Below are 22,823 nucleotides of genomic sequence, written 5' to 3'. Positions count from 1 at the left end.
TTTTTAACCCAACATTTGGGTTTGTCCATATTTTACCCAAAAAATGGGTTGAAACAACCCAGCATTTATTTAGAGTGTACACGGTTGTTTAAAAAAGGAAAGCAACACACTCCATCAATTAGGGTTAGAAGAACTGTTGCCAAACATATGACATGCTAGAAAAAAAAATTCTTAAGAATTAAGACTCTTAAGCATTTGCCTATTTAAATCCAAACAGCGACCTTTTTTTTTTTTTTTTGGCCAGGCAGTGTATATATAATTAATGCAGTTGCATATGCGGAGGGTGAACCAACTCCAGGGCAAAGAGATGTGCTTCCCTTTAAAAACACATTTAAATAAATTTCCTTGAAATAGTTTTAAGTTACATGTCACCGCACAACCTACACATCCCAGCATAAACGCTCCTGATAACTTATGTTATTAAAGGGACCACATTCTCAAACCACTATTAATTTTAACAGAAAATACAAGCATACTGTGTGTGGGATTTGGCATGGCAGAAAGTGCTTAAAGTACGCTCCCTTTATAATTACTAAAAAGCTGTCACTCATCTCAGTTCATCGCAATCTCACAAAATTCCTTTAAAATCAATGCAACTGACTGCACAATGAATCTGTCTTCACTTTGTTTTGTTATAATGAGAGGATTTGCGAGCGCGCAGAACTCCGAACACACTCACCGCTCAAAACTTAACACCTCTGATTGACCATTGCTTTCAGGAAATCAACAGCTATGTTTGTGATTGGCTACACTGCTCAACACTGCAAAAACACGTTGATGCTCTCCAGAGCGCAAACACGGGATAGTTTGCCAAATCTGTTTCACCGATATGCTGTTATTACTAAGAAAACTGCTCCTAGACCAGCAGTAATGAGCAGCTTTTCCCTCTAAAAGCACTCAGATTAAGTAGCATGTATGTCATTTCTTTGAACTTTATTGTAGATTTACACATCACAAATATATGATAAAACCGTTTGTGGTTTGTTTAAAATGTCTTTAAAATAGTTGGCAGTTAGCTAAATATGCTACTTGCACCACAAGACGAACCTCAAATGATTGCGGCCCAAAAATTGCTGACAGAAATTATAATTTGTACATTGGATCTTGAGAATTTCAAGCACCAACAGAAAGTATTAAAAAATAGTTTTTAAAGTTACACCCTTCACTTACACTAAACACTAAAATGTAGTTTTTTTTTTTTTTCGAAGCCATGGCCTGTGGTTAGCATATGTGCTCCAAAACACATTGCTGTGGTGTTCATGTGGCAGTCACGGGTTTGAATCCGGCCCACTTTGTCTCCCAGTTCCTTTGCCATCATTTTCTGTCATCTCTCTACTTCCCCTCTTAATAAAAATGGCAAAATTAAAAACGTAGCAATTCCTCCTACCTCGCTGAAGGACGTTGGAACTACAAAGAAGTAATACAAATCAATACGAAGCTATTTGTGTTACGTTTTCTCTTGACACATGAGCAGAACTCATTAAGAGGTTGAAAAATGAGATTCTTTTAGGCGTCGCTCCCTTCACGCCATCAGACTTCTGCACCTGTGAGCAGAGCTGCTGTCAGGTGATGTTTTTTTGCAGCTTTCCAGGGAGGAGCAGTGATTTGCACTAAAGCATGTCTGGCCTGTCGGTGTCGGGGGTGAAATAAAAACAACAAGTCTATAGAAACACCATCAGCGGTGTCAGATGGGGCAGGCAGGATGGAGCACTTATCACCTGCATCTTCGCTTCTCTTGCGGGTTATAGAGTGAGCTCTTTAAAAGCCTGTAGATGAAAAGAAGCTCTCAACACTCCCCCTCTCTCCCTCTTTCTATCACTTACTTTCTTATTTACCTTTGTGTGGTGTCAGCGGTATGCTCTTTGTGAGCAAAAAGGTGAAAAATGTAAAGCTATTCAGCGAAGCTGTTGACTTTATGCTACCATATTTATACCAAGTTCTGGCATTAGACACTAGATGGCGCAGTCCGATAGGTCCTTAACTCATTTGGTAGCAATCACATCGTCATCTGATTGTACATAGCACAGCTGATTGGTTGCTGTTGCATCATGGGCCAATGAGCTCAAAATTCATATACCAGTTGTGCAGCCCACTTTCAGAAACCCTCCATCTTCCCCAGCTCCACCTGTATAGATCTGATACAGGGGTTATTTCATGAATGTTACAATTGGAGAAGCAGCATGTGTTACATACTCACAGCAATGTCTGTGAAAGTATTGGCAGTAGCAAGTCTCAGCATATATATATATATATATATATGTCACAAAAGAGTCAGTTGTCAACACGCTTACTCTCAACGGAGTATCTGTGTGATTGTGTGTTCTGATGCTAACCCAGGCCGCTACAGTCAAGCGTGTTCTTTCTCCACCGTGCCCTGCTTTGAACGAGGCCATTATCTCGCAGGAGTCTATACCATAGTACCTTTCCCCCCCTTCCATCTGCCTCTGAAAAACAAACACACACACTCAGGGATCAAAGCAGAACCAGAAATGACTGCGCCTGTGCAGAAGTCGCCCTTAGCTTGAACAGACATAACTGAAATCCAAAAGTTGTGGCCCCAGAGCCTGTTAGTGAGCACTGAGAGAAGCTGTATTGATTTGAGCTGAAAATGCCCTTCAGGGCCACGGCACACAGCAGGTGTCACAGAGGCAAACAGGCAGAGACATCAGCAGCGGTACGGTGTGAGACTCAAACTCACATACCGCCTATGTCAACAAGCTTGTGAACACAAGTGTTTTTTCGGGAAGACGTCGGCATAAGGAACCCTGGGCAAATTGGTATCATGAAACGATTTAGTGTTTAGATCAGCCAAAAAACATAATCTAAAAGTACACATTGCATCATCAAATACAGACAAATGCCAAGAGACCAAAAGTTAGGACAAACATGACAGAAACCAAGAACAGTAAACGCTCCAAACTCGCAAAACTGACTATGATAGCTTGATTTCATTCGTTTCTATTTCTGACATACTGCAGATAAACTCTAAACACTTTATTTGTGACTGAAATATATACAATTATTGAAATTAGAAATTAGAATTGGATAGATAGATAGATAGATAGATAGATAGATAGACAGACAGACAGACAGACAGACAGATAGATAGATAGATAGATAGATAGATAGATAGATAGATAGATAGATAGATAGATAGATAGATAGATAGATAGATAGATAGATAGATAGATAGATAGATAGATGGATGGATGGATGGATGGATGGATGGATGGATGGATGGATGGATGGATGGATGGATGGATGGATGGATATTAGAATTGGATAGATAGATAGATATTATATTAGAATTGGATAGATAGATAGATATTAGAATTGGATAGATAGATAGATATTAGAATTGGATAGATAGATAGATATTAGAATTAGATAGATAGATAGATATTAGAATTAGATAGATAGATAGATAGATAGATAGATAGATAGATAGATAGATAGATAGATAGATAGATAGATAGATAGATAGATAGATAGATAGATACTATTGTCCTCTCGAGTATTGAGGTTGGTTGCAGTCATGGTAATAAAGAGAACAGGACTGCACGCCTGCAATACATCAAGTGTACAGTTGCATACCGGCAAGCATTGTGACTGGAATGGGATATCTTCTCAGTGGTAGGTAGAGAATCTATTTGTAGGCAGAGTGTCCTTTTTCTTGTTCTCTGAAGCTTGTACCTGAGTTAAGAGGGATTTTCACTTAGTTCGACAGACTATGGACTAAGGAGAGAGACTAAAAGAGCTCAACACATATAGTGTGCTGTGGACGAACTGGTCTCCAAACACCTGGTAAGACGAACTGAGCTGCAGGGTTGACACATTTCCTTTTGAAACAAGAAGTTGGGGCAGGATGAGGTTCAAGAGCTTTCTTTTTCTCAATAGCCAGTAGCATCTAGTTTACATCACAGGCTGGCAAAATTGCATTTAAAATACCACTTTCACAATGAAGGTATTTGTTTGTGTCCAATTGATGGTTGAGAAAAGAAATAAAGTGAGCATTGTCAATTTGCTACTTGCCATAGCAAGTACAGGGGATGTACATTTATGGGAGGGACAGTCTAAAGGTTGATTTTTCACCTAAATAAAATCTCTCATTTAAAAATACTTTAGTATGTTTGGTCTTACAGAAATGAAAGACTTTAAGTGAGTACAGAAGTGCACTAGCATATAGTTAGCCTCGAAGCTAACAGTCACTGACTAAAAGCTATAAAACGCTAGTTTTGAATTGATGGGCTCTGGATAACCGCATCACCTAATCTCAGCCTCTTTTATGACTTATGAAACGGGTGCCGAATATGTAGAGGTGGAATGTCTTTAAACTCCCGGCTCTTCACGAAAATCCTTTTTGTGTCTCATCGCCAAAAGTGATTATGGGATATATTACCTCTGCTCTGTTTTACCTCCCTTTGGGATGAAAAGCTTGATAGACTGATATTTCTTCAGATTTTCAAGGCCAAGTGTTGAGCTAGACTGTATGATTGGGTTATTGTGTGAGATCTGTACCCATCATGTTTCGATGATGACTTCCTGTTTCTCTTCCCAGCGGTGGGACTCTGCTGACGATCAGCGGCACCAACCTGGCCACCATTAAAGAACCCAAGATCCGCGCCAAGTACGGCTCTGCCGAGTCCTTCCATGTAAGTATCCTGTTTTCTCTTCTTCTTCCCTGACATTTCTTCCTTCCACACCACTAGCCATATATTTTCACTTGTATTCCTGCATTTTTCAGTCAGCTTTCTCCTTCGCTCTAAGAAAACCATCTAAATGTTCATCTCACAAAAGCTCCCACATGTTCTCCTGCTCTTGCTTAAAGGACTCCATAAAAGAGGCACACAATCCTAACCACCATTTTTATCTTGGGAAAGGTCACAGAAATATCTTTCTGTCACTCAGTTTCATTTTCTACACACACATATATATATAAACTCAAATGTACATTCATGTCCCAATTACACTTAAAGTCGTGTCACATTTTCCTGGTTAAATATTACTTTAAATTACATAAAAAATACAATTCTATTTTGTATTTTTATATTAACAATGTAATGTTCTATTTATTAAAACCAATAATAAATCTCATCAAGTTAGTGTTTTAAGCATTTTACATGTATTCCAAAATAATAACTAAAGGCAGTAACTATTTAAACAATACATTTAATTTCTGAACTGATGTACCAGCTGTCAACTTATTTTCATGAACTGATGTACCAGCTGTCAACTTATTTTCATCAGTCGGTAAACACTGGTCACAGACACGGAGGTGTACCTTTAATTTCACCAAGCATATTGGGTAACACTTTATTTTACAGTGTCCTTTATACATATGTTACATGTACTGTACCGGGCTGTTTACTTACTTTTTAATTAGCCTTCCCATTAACACCATCATTTTGTTCATTCACCAAGCGTGCCGCACAAGTCCTAAAAAGTGAAGCCAAAGCATTTTGATCGCCCCCCCCCCCCGGTGACTGGTCCTAGTATAGGTCATAAACCCCGCCTCCCCATGTTATTCAACAGGACGTGAAACCAACTAAACAATTACATTACACTTCAAATATCTTTTTTCCGAAGGTGGTTTCTGTCATTTTCTGACGTTTTTATCACGTTGATGTAAGTCCAAGTGTCTGTTTTTAAAATAAGTTTCTTTTTAGTTAGTTACGTGACGCTATTAAAACGGTGGTGCAACGTCATGATTGACAGCTGTGATTGACAGGTTCTCTGAGCGAAGTAGTCACTGAAGCACCAACATACTTTTTTTCGGGATCTTCGGAGGACTGAGGAGATTGTATTTACTTTATTTTAACAAGCCTCTTGTCGTACTGCAATCAACAGACATCAAAATTGGAGCAGAACGGAGGAACGGAGCAGACATAGGCCACTTGAAAAGTGCAGGGAGAGAGCATTCTGCGAGAGTGAGGACGGGGTGTTGATTACGCGGCTTTATTTCTTGCTCACTACTGCGCAGGTCTGGACCCGAGATCGCTACTGCGCAGACTCAAGTCCCAAGATGTCAGCGCCATATCGGGACAGTGGCGGCTTCAGTTCTCACCAATGGAAGAGAGCGAAGGAGCGTCGTCCATCTTTTTTTTACAGTCCATGATTCAGACTAATTCGCGAACGCGGAACATGCACGAAAACGAGGCGGGATCTATCGCGCAAACCAATTGTAACCAATCACATCCAATCATAGCGTGATGGAGGCTTTGCCTCCTCCCACATGACTTTCCCCCATTCATTCTCAATGACCCCCCACTAAACCCACTGCACACTTTAGAGGCTCTGTCCGTTTTCTTTTCCCCCACATATTTTTTTGGACAGTCCTGATAATAAAAGTTGTTTCGAAATGTTGCATGTTTTATGAAGTTTTGTCTCTCTGTTTTCCTATTCTACTCAGAACTGCACTGTTTTCAACAACTCGGTTATGGTCTGTCTGGCCCCGTCGGTGGCTGATTCAGAGAGAGGCTTTGCAGAGACTGGCAGCGGACCAGATGAGATCGGCTTCTACATGGACAACGTCCACGCTCTTGTGGTCGTCAACGAGAGCTTTAGCTACTACCCGGACCCCGTCTTTGAACCCCTCAGTCCCACAGGCATTCTGGAGCTCAAACCAACATCTCCCCTCATCCTGAAGGTACAAGTCAACATGCCGATGGATTTGTGGGTATTGATGTGAGATTTTTGTGGCCAGTTTGAGTCATTTACTGATCATGTTCCCCCTTCTTCTGCACACATTTTCATGTCCTGTCTCTACTGTACCAATAAATACGAGTACACTGTAAAATGGCTAATAACTCAGGGAAAAAACCTGATATCTGATTCTCTCGTATCGTTTTTATTGATCTGTCTGGTCCATACTTACAACTTCCTTCATCCCTTCATACTTTATAAACTTCAAAATGCTGATCACAGATACCAGCTGGTTTCTCCTGTAATGAAAGCTCTTTTCTTTAAACCAACTGAGGTGAGAGTCGAAGCATGTCGGGTGATATTTCTTTGTTAAATGGAAATTTATTAACGAAACCTTTTTACTTAATGCCCGATCCCCCGTCTGGCTTATTGGGGGGAGAGAAAACAACCCGGTGCATTAGCAAAGCGAAGGAAAATACGAAATGCAATTTGGTGAAATAATCAGGGATATTCTGGAGATGCATCACATTCTCCACGCAATTAATTTCTCATCTAATTTGATCTGGGGTTGGCGGCGCGGATGAGATGAGAAGGGGAGAGGGAGCGGAATTTGCATTAAAGAGCATCGTGCCATGGCATCACTGAACCCTGAGGATGGGGGGTGGGGGGGTGGGCGGGTGCTTTGCTGTCAACATTTCTCTTTCCTGTCCTGTCCCGTCTGTCCATGTGGCTGCAGAGATTTCCGTCCTTTATTGCCTTACTCTTTATCTCCATTGAGGAGATCAGTCACAGGATATGTTCATATCTGTTCAAGCCTCTGGGGTTTTCTTTGCTTTTTTTAAATCAATATCTACATGACCTTTACGTGTCCAAGGTTGTGTGATGCTAAATTTATTTATTTATTATTATCTTGAAGACCCATTCTGGTGCTTTAAAGGATATTTTCAGCTTAATGTCAATGAACATTCTATAGACATTTTTGCATATTTCATATTATTGCCAACACATACAAAATATCAATTTAATTTTATGAATATAGCATTTTTATTTAATTTGTTTGTAAATGTATTATTTTTATGTGAAGTATTTTGTTTATATTGCTTTAATTATTTAAATGGATATTTTGTTATAGTGTTTGTGTGCATGTGTGCGCTATTTATATTTTATTGATATTTTTATTGATTAATATTTTTTATTAGATTTGTATATAATATAAAATGGTAAACTTAAATTTCTGCATATATAATATATACAAAATATTTTCCTTTTACAAAGAAAATTGGCAGTTATAGTTTTTTTAATGGAAATTAGTTATACTGTATTTGCGCAGTTGATGCTTTTAATGTGAAGGTCAAATGATACATGACAAAGCCCTGATGAGAATCATGTCAAAAAAGCAATGAATGTTAGTTGTATTATTATAATTTTTTTTCATATCGGATTATAATATTTTTTTATTCATCATTGCAGGGTCGTAATTTGATTCCTGTCGCTCCTGGTAACTCCAGACTGAACTACACCGTGTTTATCGGGGAGACGCCGTGCGTCCTGACGCTCTCTGAGACCCAGTTGCTGTGCGAATGGCCCAACCTCACCGGCCAGCACAAAGTGACGGTATGTACTCAAGATCCTCAAGTTCACTCTGACCAAACGTCAAAAGATCGGAAATGACAACTGGCAGTCAGAAATGAACTTAACACCAACCCGAATGCCCCGCCGAAGGAAAACGTCTTGAAAGGACACTCTTTATCTTCTCGCGGCATGTCATTCGTTGTGATGGCTCTGAAAGCGGAATGCTTCGAGAAGAAAAATATTTACGCCTGTTTTCTGCATTCGTATTATTTTTGCCTCAAATGTCACATTGGATTGAAAGAAATTGTATGAAATATATGTTTTTACAAATGCTCTTTGAAAAATGCTGGTTCAAAAATAGACGCGTCTCTTTGTGTTGCAATCCTCGTGCGGCACTAAGAGGCGACGTGAAGCCAGGCCAGGGAGAGGCAGACACAGCTGTGCTCTTGTCCCATGTACATTGACCTACTTATGGGCCGCCCTTGGTGCATTGGATCACGTCTGGCAGCCCTCAGTGTGTGATTTCTGTATCTTTTGGCCTCTACGTGAGAATTAGTCTTGTGTGTGTGTGTATACATGTGATCATGTGAGTGTGCTGGTCACACAGCTGTGCGTTGACTGCTGTGACCCCTGTTAGAGAGTCTCTCTAGGAAATTTTGCATGGCTGGGATCTTTGACCCCATGCCTTCCCAGGGGTCCCTGCAGTTTTGCAGACAGCACACAATGCCTGCGGTGCATTACACACACTCACGTAATGTCTGCCGTGGAGTTCTCTTGTAGTTCAATTCCACAGATTTATATTATGCGCTGTTTGCGCTTCACTTCATTTCAACACCCCTAACCCAACAGAATGAATTTAATCATTTGTTTGTGCTACAGACATGAATGATACCTCTTGATGAATTGTGTGCTTTGTTGAGGAGAGGTTCAAAGGAGTTATGTGATATTAAGTTATTACAGAATTTACGTATTGTGTGTGTGTGTGTGTGTGTGTGTGTGTGTGTGTGTGTGTGTGTGTGTGTGTGTGTGTGTGTGTGTGTGTGTGTGTATATATATATATGAAGACTTCCGATGCAAAAGTGGCATCTGAAACTTTCTTCTAGAATGATACATTTTATCACGCTTGTATGTTTATGTTTAGTTATTTCACTTTAATGGCAATGAAAATGACCTATTAATTGTAATTAAAGTGAAATTACTGAACTTAAATATACGAGCTTAATAAAAATTCAAATTGTAGAAGAAAATTTCAGATGGCATCTTCAGATGGCATTTCAGATATATATATATATATCTGAAATATATATGTCTCACCCATACATACATTCTTGATCACATGTATACACACACACACAAGACTAATATCACATAATTTCTCCTTTGAAAGTTTCTGAAAATCAATGGTTTTAAACATTTAACCCTGGTGTAAAAACACTTTTACGGTAAAAAAAAAAGACACACATTGACAATATGTGAATTGATTTTTGCCAAGACAGAGCTGTGTAAACAATCACAAGGTTCCTTGTAAAATTTTCTATTTTCGAAATTCAAGCTTGAAATGATCCAGTAATAATTGGGCGTTTTGAACTAAATGGGTTTTCAATCTCCGAGCTTGTCTCATAAATGTGATTGGCTCATAAAGTTTTAATTTGGGACTTGTGTGAAGCTGCTGTTGTTGCATTCTTGATGCAAAAAGTTGATTCTCACAAATGAATTGCCCCAACAACATGATGAATGCTAATTGCAGAAAGCAGGCCGCTACACAAGATTTGCTTTCCGCGCCTCAGTGAGTCTGGTCTTCCGTGCCTCTGTTACAGATCCGGGCCGGAGGGTTTGAATATTCCCCCGGCACGCTGCAGATCTACTCCGACAGCCTTCTCACCCTGCCTGCCATCATCGGGATCGGAGGAGGTGGAGGACTCCTGCTGCTGGTCATCATCGCCGTGCTCATCGCATACAAGCGCAAGTCCCGCGACGCTGACCGCACACTCAAGCGACTCCAGCTACAAATGGACAACCTGGAGTCTAGAGTCGCTCTCGAGTGCAAAGAAGGTGAGATTAATTATTAGTAAGTCATATATCATTTAGGGCCTGCAAAGATGGTTCATAAACTGCATCCTACTGCAGCTGCATGCTGCCCTTTATACAGGAGAAATGCTGTCAATCAATTAAATCGCTTAATTAAATGAATTATGTTATTGCAGAATTTACATACGGGTCAGACACAGGTTAATTGCTTTTTTAAATATTTGCACTAAATTAACATGTTAAATGAGCTAAATATATATACAATTATACATGCACAATTTCATATTTGTGTGTGTGTGCATGTGTATATATATACACACATGATCAGTAAGATTTTTATGTTTTCAACATTGATAATAATAATAAACGTTTCTTGAGCAGCAAATCAAAATATTAGAATGATTTCTGAAGAATCATGTGACACTTAAGACTAGAGTAATTATGCAAAAAAATCTGCTTTGCATCACAGGAATATATTACATTTTAAAATATATTAAAATATATAAAAAAAAATATTTCACAATATTGCTTTTGTTGTAGTATTTTTAATAAAATAAATGCAGCCTCTGTGAGCATAAGAGACTTATTTCAAAAACATAAAAAATTATAATTTCAATAAAATATGTTTGTTAAAAACTTTCTGAAATGAATCAAACGTCAATTACATTTATTAATTTACATAAAGTATACATTGACTAGCCTAGTCATCTGCTAATATAACAACACTAGTCGACCCTAACAAATTAATACTTTTGTATAAGCTTTTACACCCTGTCTGTTCCTACTAATACATTTAAGAATGGTGTTTTATGTAAATGACACTCGCTGTGATAAACGTCCACATCAGAGAATGTGATTTTCATATGTGATTTAAATTGCAGTTGAAGTGAAACCTGCGGGTCCTACGATCAAGCTCCACGTTAACATCTTTCCGTTCTCTTGTCGCCATGGTGACACCATTATGGTTGTTAACATGTCTTGGTAACAGGTTGGCGTTAGTGGGCTTGCGCTGTTATGGGATTCCGTCTTCCACCCAGTTTGAAATGCAGTTTCCGTATGCCGTAAAGGTTCCCAATGCCACACTCTACCTGGTCTCGTAGAGATGCACTAGGTCTAATTGGCCATTATCTTAGGACTGTCGACCCTCCTGGTCACAACCCTGTCAGGAGGATGAAAAAGCGTGGCGTGGCTAGCTAGCTAACAAACAGTCTTTTTCACCGCAAAGGGGGAGATGTCTGAATGGCAGAGGGAGAATGATGAAAGAAATTTGCTGCTTGCCAAATGGGTGAAGGAACCGGTAGACATTGATTAGCTGTCACGTTCTTTAGACCTGATTCTCACTGATTGGCCGGCCGCCTTCATTAGTGGACAACCTGAACGGTTTGTTATCGCAATGCCATTCAATCTGTGCATCAATATTTTATTTGGATCATATGCGCTGACATTATTTACAACCTCTGCAAAATATGTATGACCTCAGCTTGGTTATTTCTCGTTTTGGGCTGGGAATGGATTTGCTTCGTAATGACACGAAGCTCTCAAACCAGTGGGTTGTCGAACCCAATGAGGTCAACAGGGCCAGAAAATGCTAGCCTGGCTCCGCCCTCCTACGTACTTCCGCTCAATTTTCATTTTCCTTCAGTACGTCGTCTGGGTTTGCGGTGTATTCTTGGGTCAATTTTTTACCGGTCCAATCAGCGAACAGAGGGAGTGGCTGAGAACGATGACGCTGAGGTCGTGCGCTAGTTTGAGTTGAAGTTTCGTCATGACCAAACGTTAGGGATTGGTTATGGCAGATCCAGAGTGGCTCTGGGCAGATCCAATAGTTTTAAACTTCAACAGAGTACCCGCCTACAAGGAAGTTAACACTTGACTTGGAGAGAGGCCAGACTCTCTGTACAAATGAAATGTACGAGAGTCTTGTAGGACCAGGATACAGAAAATGGGCTGCAAAGGGGTGAATCTCACAAAACCTGTCAAGACTCCATATTTTACAACAAAATGACAAGAAAATAATTTAACACAAATGCATACCTCGGGTCTTTAGTGACCTGGGACGTCATTTACTACCCCCCTCCTCGTATATTTGTTTAAGTTACAGTAGACATCAATCTTCTTAGTATTCCTCAATCAATTCATCATATACAATATTACAAGAAAAAAAATAAAAATGATAAAAGAATGCCTGTTTTAAATCTAGAAATCTAAACGCACCCTAGCGGCAGCAAAATGTATTTTGCAGCCAGGGTAGTCTAGCAACTCTCAGTTGGCTTGCGAGCTGAAAAAACTCTAGTCAGGCCAATCACATCGTGTATAGAGGCGGCGGGCGGGCTTAACATAATGACGACAGAGTTGCGACGAATCCCTGCTACTTGAAAACAAAGAATGGCTGCTGCTGCTGCTGGCGAACAGTGGTCTTTCGAATCGGCTTTGGCCGTGACTCTGGAGGACTTGGAGTTAGTTAAGCTTTTCTTTGAGAATAGAACAAAGAACGGCACTTAAGTCATTCTTAAAAAAGGAAAATGTGTTCGGAGTTTTGCCGGACCGGATCTTTGCCGCTCTACGTCACCTTCTTCGTTACTCTGGTTGGTTGTAGCGCTATCCTATTGCGTGCAGAGAGAATTTGAAAGACAATAGTTTATCCTGCCCCTCGGATTGAGCCATCCCAATGGTGAGTTGCCAGACCTAACATCTTGATATAGGTCTGGCTTGCCAGGCTACCAAAAGCGTCAACGTCCACTAAATGCTTGAAACCGGCGTTCCCAACCCTCTGAGCAACTTCCCCCTGTAGTTTGTCTGTATAGCATACGGAAGGGTGGATGCAGTCATGATGGCGCTGCACATGCACAGTCATGGGGTGTGGACTGGCGAGAGCCATCCAGAGACATGCGATTTACCGTGTGCAAAGACTTACTGAGCCATGATGCAGCCCATCAGAGAGCGCAGTGGTACAAACAAACAAAGGATACGGCTAATGGCTAATTAGCCAGCTATCCAGCGCCGGTTTAGATACCGGGAACGCTCAGTGGGGATATCAGCTTCGCCTCTCTGCTTTACATTAGCCCAGAAATGTTAGTGCAAGCATGTGTGGACATCACAGTAATTGGAATTGTTTCGCTTTGAGTGCTTTCACAACTAAAGGAACGATTGCAGAAAGAAACGCATTATCAGCAGTGTACGAAACTTTTCAAACGTGTTTTGACAAACAGCTTCTGCACTAAAGGAAATGTTTTGCTGGCTGACCTTGCCCAGCGCTGCTTCTTCCTGAGTGGTGTAATGTTTTGACCACTACAACAGGAAGCCTTTCAAAAATCGCATTGAAGCTGTCTGTAATGCCCCCTCGTGCTTTACAATCCGACACGCGCCTCGCCAAATAATGAAGCGAAATTGAATTACAAGGCCATCTCTCATGTTGGAAATCTTTGTTAGGCCTTTCAAGTGCACTTTTGAAGAGAAAAGAACCATTGAATTAAAAGCTCTTTAGGCCTGTCACTTTGTCTTCTGTTTTTTTTTTTTTCATCAGGAGACTGAAAATCCCGTCGGACAGTTCATCTTGAATAATATTTGTGTAGTATTTTTAAGATGAAAAAACCCTCACTTAGAGAAGGAGCTTCTTGCTTCAGTATTCGTATCCCAGCGGACAACGAGGAGGAACAACAGCTGGAGGAAATTATGCATGAAAAGCTCCGCTCCTTTATTAATTACCCACTCATGCAATTAATTGACTTTCTTTTCCCGTGAACTTTGTGTCTTACATCTCTTCCCTCCCGCTCTTTTCGAATAGCAAAACCAAATTAGTCATAAACTGAGTAAACAAACAGATCGACAGACTTAGCATTACTTCTGTTTACCCAAGAAGTACTTATTATTTCACGAGGCTCCCAGTGACCACATTTTTCCATAATTTTCCACCACTTTAGTTAAAGTTTATTTTTAATCATACTCAGGTGAGGCTTAAAGCAAAACAAACTTATATTATGAGATGTATTATTATGTACCCTGATTTACAAATATATATATTATATATCATTCTCTGCCTGCAAAACTACTCTGGAAATATGTTGAGGGTTGAGTTACTTATAGACCACAGTAGCAGCTGGTTGTATATTATATTGATGTGACTGATTACCTTATTTATAAAAAAAAACACTACCGTTCAAAAGTTTGGGGTCAGTAAGAATTGTTTTATTTTGGGAGGGGGAGGGGGGGTAAATAAAAGAAATCAATACTTTTATTCATCAAGGACGAAGTTACATTGATTAAATACATGTATAATGTTACAAGATATTCTATTTCAAATAAATGCTGTTCTTTTGAACTTTTTATTCATCACATTTTTTTTCATTTTTTTTTCAGCTTTGATCACAGGAATAAATTTGATTTTAAAATACATTAAAATTGAAAACAGTTATTTTAAATTGTCAAAATATTTAACAATATTTAACAATATATATATATATATATATATATATATATTGTATTTTTAATCAAATAAATGCAGCCTTGGTGTGCAGAAGATATATATATATAATTTTTATTTAATTTTTTTTAATAACTTTATAAGTCAGATAGTGTTGAAACTCTACTTACTAGGTTTTCTTTTCTCCTCGCAGCATTTGCCGAACTCCAAACCGACATCCACGAGCTGACCCAAGAGCTGGATGGGGCAGGTATCCCGTTCCTGGACTATCGAATCTACGCCATGAGAGTGCTGTTCCCAGGCATAGAGGACCACCCGGTGCTCAAGGAGATGGAGGTACGGGTCAGTACATCGCCATCACCACGGTACCCCTATAGAGCAGAACTAACAATGCAATCAAAAATCATCAAAGCACTACTAATACTAGAAAAAGCAACATCAGGCCCTCACGTATAGCTGAGATAGTATAAACTATGAAAACGGCATTGACGCCTGATCAACACTCTTGAAAGGTCACACTATATTGTAAATTCGGTTACCAATATTTTTTGACATCAATGGCTTCTGATAAATGGGGTCAGTGACTCACCAGAGAGAGTGAAAAAATACAGTTTGAACCTACAAGTTGGAGTTGAAAGAGTTCAATATGTTACAGATTGCGACCTCTTGTACTATAGAGCCAGACGCTAATGACTGACACGTAATAGCACGAGCTAAAGAAAACAACGCCACTGAACGAGCAATCGTAAAACCTCAAAACGCACCGGTCAGCGCAATTAAATACTCCATTACTCCAACATGCTACGTCCTTCGGCCTGCGCACGGCCGGTCATGCTGTTGGCTTGCGGAGGGATCGCATGTTTATTATTTCATCTGGGGTTTGTTTTCACTGTATTTGCCCCCAAGTCCCCGGCGTAATCAAGTGCCTATGCGCACGGCTCAGACCCTTATTGCTCTGTGTAGCTTCTCGCCCCAAAGCAACCTACAGTACAATCGGCCTCCCCGAGAGGCTGCAAATTTCATTCGGCTCAGCAGAGAAGAATTGAGGCACTTTATTAGTCTGTGTTGCTGGGGAAAAAAAAAGGCCTTTGTCAGGTTACATGGAACATAAAGTGCTGAAGGGGACAATAACAGACGTCGGTTCGCTTTGAAGTCTGATTCCGGCATCCTCGCACTGACATTTTATTTGTTGGTTTTTGTTTTTTTCGTAATTTCTTTGGATTGTAGCTCTTTGTCCTAAACAGCTGTGAAAAGTTCCCAGCAACCGTGTGAGATAATTACAGTTTTACATAGAGGTTTGTGAAGCAGAATTTTGCACCAATGAGATTTCACTGTGGGCGGGGCTACTCATTAGATGAATATGCGCACAGGTTGGCTTGTTAGGACACATGTAAGATGTGTTACTCGTATTATGTTAGTATAAACATGCAGCTTCAAGACATTGCACAGGTAAGATGTATGAAAAGGTGAGGCAGATGAAAAGTGACAGGTGCTGCCCTGCGGATCATGGAAGGACACACCGCCACTCTTCGCTCCTGGACACAGAGGTCACGTCTGCTTCCTGCTGTACTCTTTCTCTCTCTGTCCTTCCTCACTCTGCATTTCCTTCTGTTGTGTTTTTGAGCTGCTAGCATCTTGGATTCCCTTTGATGTCAATCAGAAAGCGGCACGTCCCTCATGTGGACTTGTGCTTGAACACTGAAGGACTTTGACTTTGTGCTTCAGAAAGGCAGAAAGTGTCAATCAAAAACATTAAAAGCAATGTGAAATCGAAATTGACCTAATTTTACTTTCTTTAAAAATTCCTCTGGTTTTACAGTGCATAACCGATCACTGAATATTATAATACAAAATATTTGTAAAAGTCCCACTTGCGGTATACAATAAACTAACTATGCAATAAAATCAAATCTGTTTATTTCCTTATTAATATTTAATTTTTAAATGTCACATCGCACAAGTTTAATGCACTGAAACTTTTAATTTAATGTTGTTCACCTCTGCTATTGGCCAGTTAAAAAGATAGCCCCGCCTCCAAATTCATGGCATTTGTTAAGTTGTTGTATTGGGATTCTCAGGCATAAAACACAAGAACAAATTTGTGTCAATCATAAAATTGGATAAATTAATAATTAGTGATATAAAATTAATCAGTTCAGGACAACAATTTAGGCATGAACTATTTTAGGTATGAGTTACCATTCAAAAATGTGGGATCAGTGAGATTTACTTAATATTTGTATTCAACAATGTCCCATTAAGTTGATCAGAAGTGACACTGAAGACATTTATAATGTTACAACAGATTTGGGTTTCAAATGCTTTTCTTTTAAACTTTATATTTATCAAAGTTGTGAAATAATTTAGAGTATTTGAACGCATCATGTTAAATGAATATTAATAATAATAATAATTCATTAAATTTATATAGCACTTTTCTCAGCACTCAAAGCGCTTTACATAGAAGGGGGAATCTCCTCAACCACCACCAATCATTTAATTTATCATTTTGTAATGCAGTTGATTGAATGTAATTGTCTGTTCAACAAAACACAACGTATGTCATAATTAGCTCTACACTTCATAATGAGTTGCTCTGCGTGTTTTCCCCCACAGGTGCAGGCTAATGTCGAGAAGGCCTTGACTCTATTTGGTCAACTCCTCACCAAGAAGCACTTCCTTCTGACATTTATCCGCACGCTCGAAGCTCAGCGCTCCTTCTCCATGCGTGACCGTGGCAACGTGGCATCACTCATCATGACAGCTCTACAGGGAGAGATGGAGTACGCTACAGGAGTCCTCAAACAGCTGCTCTCTGACCTCATCGACAAGAACCTGGAGAGCAAGAACCACCCTAAACTGCTGCTCAGGAGGTGGGAGAGAACACACACACACACACTCTGATATAAAGAGTTGGCCAATCAAAATAGACGTTGTTTAGTTTTAAAATTCTTAACCCTCTGGGGACGGCAAACGCGCCGGCGCGTTTTGCTGTTTTTTTTTACATAGCAGCAAAATAGACTTAAAATACTCCGTCATTTTTGGTCATACAGACTTAAGAAATATGAAAAAATAAGCTGTTAAATGTCTACTTTTTTATGTGTCCACTTACCAGTAGCAAAAAAACGAATTCTTTCCTGCTGTCTAGTATGCGAGCGCAATCTGAATGGTGTCTTTCTGTGCAAAAGCTGGTGTAAGCGTAGCAGGACAGAGTCGTGCCCTCTGTCAGCGCAGACCGCCAAGCTGCCCGGTCTTCCGCAAGGTGATGCTATCGGTCAGGGTTGATGTTAAAGACATTCATGTCCCGCTTGACGACATGAAGTTAATTCAAATTCAAATGTGGTACCTACTCAGATCGTATGCGATTTTGTGCGCACCAAGGGTCATAGAGAGGGTAGAATATAGTACTGCTAATCTAAATCACGATTTTTGTGCAAGAAACCTTGACTATCATTTTATGTAGACTTAAAAGGCTACAAAATGAATTCCCAGCCTGGAAAAGCCACCTCAAAATTTCTTCCTGACGCACAAAAGTTCATGTAAGTCAATACTCTCCATCTCACCCGAACGTCAACCCTGATCTAGCGCACTTATCGAAGTACGCTAATGAGCTATTCAGTACACTTGCCCCTCATGAAATACCTGTTGTCCCGCTCCATTCACCTTATCTCCCCTTCACCGTTTTATTAACGAGCATATAATTTAATAATAGGCCCTTATGTAAGGAAGTACTGGGAGTTGGTAAGTCTATGTGAATGCATTATTGAACAGCAGAAAAGGCTCCTGGTGGGCCTGAGGGAGGAAGGAGCCGCAGTTTGCAGCCCGCACTAGCAGTCGCTCTCGTTTGCCAGCTACAGACGAATTAGGAGAATTGAAGTCCATTAATTACGGCATGCTTTAATTACTTCTGTTCTGGGGAAGCTTTTGGGGGGGTCTTCGGCTAGCGACAGGTTGGCCATTAATGGAAGACGTCGCCCAATTACTGTAATTGTCTGGTCTTAATGAAGATTGGTGGTTTGTTTTGGAAAAAAAGTGTAGTTTTTTTTCCCACAAGTACCACATTAGTGTTTTTTTTTGTTTTTTTAAGGCTTTTATTTACTTTCGGATTGCATTTTTACTGTATGAATGGAATTCATATTTCCCTTTTTTTCCTCTCTGCTTTTAGGACCGAGTCTGTTGCTGAGAAGATGCTTACGAACTGGTTCACTTTTCTTCTGTACAAGTTCTTAAAAGTAAGTGGGTACAGTATGTAGGATATCATTAAAAATTTGGGGTCGTTATATTATATATATATATTTTTTTTTTAAAGAAATAAAATAAATACTTGTATTCAGCTGAGAATCCTGAAAAATACAATCAGTTTCTCAAAAATATTAAGCACCACAACTGTTTTCAACATAATTATAAGGAGTGTTTCTTGTGCACCAAATCAACATATTAGACTGATTTCTGAAGGATCATGTGACACTGAAGACCATCACAGGAATAAATGACATTTCTGAATATATTCCAAAATATATTTCACAATATTAAGATCTTACCGACCCCAAACTTTTGAATAGTAGTTTACAGTACATGCACCAGTGTTTTATTCACTACTGAATCTGCAGTGCCAACTTATATTTTACACCTTATATTTGTGAGGTTTCATAGTTTGATTCATAAGTCTGATTCATTCAACTTGAACTTATGAGCCAGTTCTTCTACAGAATCAAAGAGAAATTTTGAATCTGTTTGATTTGTTTGAATCAGTCTAACGAATCACTCTAGTTTTGTCACTTTTGTATAAAGTCTGTTCTACTCACTCCTGATAAAACAAAAATGCACCCAAACACACATACAAAAACACAAAAATGAATTCACACTACAAGAATAGGGCGACCAGAGAACCTCCCCACCAGTAGTTTCAACATGATTAGACAAATTACGAAACAGAAGCTGTCTGTCAGGGGTCGGGCAGGTCAAAGGCTGTCCCTAGCGGCACCTCTGCATCTGAGTCCCCATCAGCTTTTAGCTCCCTCTCCTTTTATATACTCCTGTACTCTCTCCACCCCCCCTCCTCCCTTCCTGCTTCACTCCATGACGCCACTCACAGAGCGTGATTGAGCTGCAGGATGTCGCATCCTCCCCTGTCTGTCTCTCTCTCTCTCGCACTCTCACATTAGCAGCTCTCTAGTTTTATTAGTTCAATCATGCAGGGCTCAGCATGCACTGGAAGAATTTTAATCAACAGGAAACCGGTGTCTAGAATACTTGCACATCATAGAAATTCATTTAAAGTTGACACAAATTGAACGTGCTTTTGCATTATTTGACAACATAGAATGTAGGTGTTTGTAAAGGAAAAGTTCATCCAAAAGATGGAAATGGTAAATTTATTTACAGTACTACTACTAATAGACTGATATCAGATGAGTGACCACACATTTTAAATATTAAAATGCACACACACTATGCATTTAGATGTATGGTTGTGCTTATATATAACAACATCTAGAAACACACATTATGTTGTATAGAAATAGTCTCACACAAAGCAGTCAAAGCAAAAATAAATGTTTATGGTGTTTTTTGTTGTTGTTTTTTCTCCATTTATCATTGGACTTTGACAGTGTCAGTCTTCATTCACATGCTGGAAAAGAGCAGCATGAATATTTTGCCTAATATGTTCCTTTTAGACCAAATCAGCCAATTCCAATTTGCTCATTTGACGTCCGTTTCAAGCTCTGTCTGTTTACAGGCCTCGTTTGGCTCCTCTGCTGACTGACAAAAGTTCAGAAGCAGACAGTTTGTGATCGCTAATTAGCATTAGGAAAAGCGGCGCTGTTTTAGACGGATGGGATTGTGGCGTGAGTTAGTGGAACTGACAAGCTGTTGTCACCAACACACAGCTTGTAATATCACATATGATGACACTGTGCTCAGAAAGCACAGTTGAAGCAAACTGACACAAGTCAAACCTTCCCAGAAATCTCTCTCACAAAGTGCAGGTTTTTTTTATCAACATTCTGGCCACGGTGGTGCTTTTGAACGAGGTCTGCTCAAGGCTGTGGTGTGGAATAATTGATCTGCTAGCTCTGTATTTCAACAGGATATTTCCCTGCTACTGTTCATTAGCCCTATGGGTGGGTGAGGTCTGTCTATGTGGTCTGCTCTCTCTCTCTCTCTCTCGCTCTCTTTCCGTCTCTTTCTTTAATGAAGCTAGAGCGTGGGATGAGGTCTGGTCTCTCGGCCGCGTGCGCTGCAGTGGGGGTCTCTAAGAGTGATGTATTCACGCTCCCTCTCGTTAGCAGCTGTCGGCTTAATTAGCGCAGATGCTAACGAGACGTTAACAGCATATGGTGGGTGGAGTAAAACAGGATGAAGTGGTGGAGGAAACCAGAGTAACTGTTTCGTGTGGGTATGCGTGAGGCGGAGGAAGACGGCGGGTTTCCTCGTTTCACCGTGCCCATCATAATCACTGCGGTCGGGGGGTCGGTTGAGGAGGGATATAAGCCTGATGCGTCTCGCATGTGACTGCTCTCCGTAAATCATGACTTGCGTGTCTCCTGCATTAAAATTTGACCAATCTTTGTAAATTATAGCAGATTTTGACTTAATTTACTTCATTTCTGTCTCAGAAACTCTTTCCAATTCATTGTAGTTTCGATTGTAGCTTCAGAACCTTTGCAGATTCTGCCTCAGAAACGATTAGCAAGTGCATTCATGGTAGCTTCAGATTTTGTGTGGTAATGTGTACATCGCACAATGTGTTCTGTGTAATCTGAAGCTACAATGGAAAAGATTGCTAATTGCTAGTTTCCGTCTCAGAAACTCATTACAGATCATTGTAGCTTCAGCTTGATTGTAGCTTCTGCCTCAGAAACTAGCGTTTGACGGGTTTATTCATTGTAGATTCAGATTTTGTGCCGTTATGTATAATTCACACAATGTGTTTTATGTTTAATCTGAAGCTGCGATGAATAAACTCGCTAATCGCTAGTTTCTATTCTGAGGCAGAAGCTACAATGAATGAAGCTACAATGGAAAAGATTGCTAATTGCTAGTTTCTGTCTCAGAAACTCATTAAAGTTCATTGTAGCTTCAGATTCACTAGCTTCTGCCTCAGAAACTAGCGATTGACACGTTTATTCATTGTTGCTTCAGATTTTGTGTCGCGTAATGTATAATTCACACAATGTGTGCTATGTGTAATCTGAAGCTATGATGAATAAACTGGCTAATCACTAGTTTCTGAGGAAGAAACTATGGATTAGTGAGCTTATTCTCATTCCACAAGATTGAAGCCTCATTGTAGCTTGTAGATTCAGAACTTTTGTAGCTTCTGCCTCGGAAGCTAGTTTATTCACTGTATTTTGTGTGGTAATGAGTAATTCAGACAGTCTGTGCTATGTGTAATCTGAAGCTACAATGAATAAACTGGCTAATCTCTAGTTTCTGAGGCAGAAACTATAGTGATCAGCAAGTTTATTCACAGTCACACCATTGTAAACTGTGAAGCTGCAATGAATAGGATTGTGAATTGATCATTTCCCAGAATGTAGCTTCAGATTTCTTGTAGCTGCCTCAAGAACTTGTGGTTAGCAGGTTTATTAATTGTAGTTTCAGATTTTCTGTGGTAATGTGCGATTCACACAATGTATGCTACGTGTAATCTGAATATACAATGAATACGTTTTTTTAAAATAGTTTTTTAGTGTTAGTACTTCAACTTAAACGTATTGAGTTAGTTAGTTGCCAAAGGAACAATTTTAATATTCTGTGGGGTTTTTTAAGTTTTAAGTTTTTCATCTAATATTTATATTGTATTTTATTTAAGCTTTGTTTAGTTTTTAGTTAACAATAACAATCCTGCTGGTTGGTTGCTTTAGATCAACAAAATTGTCCAGAATATGTCACTATATAGACCATAGGTCAGGCTACATAAGGCTAGCTAACTGCTAACGGATGCCTGATTCAAACAGAAACATAAATATGAATAATTAAGAAACTCACACGTTGTTTGTTAGCCAGTGAAAAATATTAATGCTAATGTAGAAATCAGCCTATCATTCCACATCCCTGCCGCCTCTCTCTCCACACCTATCCGTTCATTTCACAAAGGGGTTTAAGTGCTTCCTCCCAATCGTTAACCTCCATCTATCGCTCTCTCTATTCCCTA

At 39.6% G+C, this 22,823-nt stretch overlaps 1 protein-coding gene across 1 annotated transcript in view; it reads left to right on the top strand.

Moving 5' to 3' along the window:
• Positions 1-22,823, top strand: part of plxna1a (plexin A1a) — a 220,602-nt gene that overhangs the window by 179,777 nt on the left and 18,002 nt on the right. Inside the window, exons 17-23 of the mRNA XM_079589633.1 lie at positions 4,559-4,652; positions 6,410-6,646; positions 8,113-8,256; positions 10,032-10,266; positions 14,856-14,998; positions 17,279-17,535; positions 18,828-18,894. Of these exons, the coding sequence (XP_079445759.1) occupies positions 4,559-4,652; positions 6,410-6,646; positions 8,113-8,256; positions 10,032-10,266; positions 14,856-14,998; positions 17,279-17,535; positions 18,828-18,894 (1,177 nt within the window). The remainder of the gene's footprint in view (positions 1-4,558; positions 4,653-6,409; positions 6,647-8,112; positions 8,257-10,031; positions 10,267-14,855; positions 14,999-17,278; positions 17,536-18,827; positions 18,895-22,823) is intronic.

The sequence above is a fragment of the Phoxinus phoxinus genome, assembly GCF_949152265.1.
Source record: "Phoxinus phoxinus genome assembly, chromosome: 18".
Taxonomy (NCBI): domain Eukaryota; kingdom Metazoa; phylum Chordata; class Actinopteri; order Cypriniformes; family Leuciscidae; genus Phoxinus; species Phoxinus phoxinus.
This window is presented reverse-complemented; position numbering and strand designations above follow the sequence as displayed.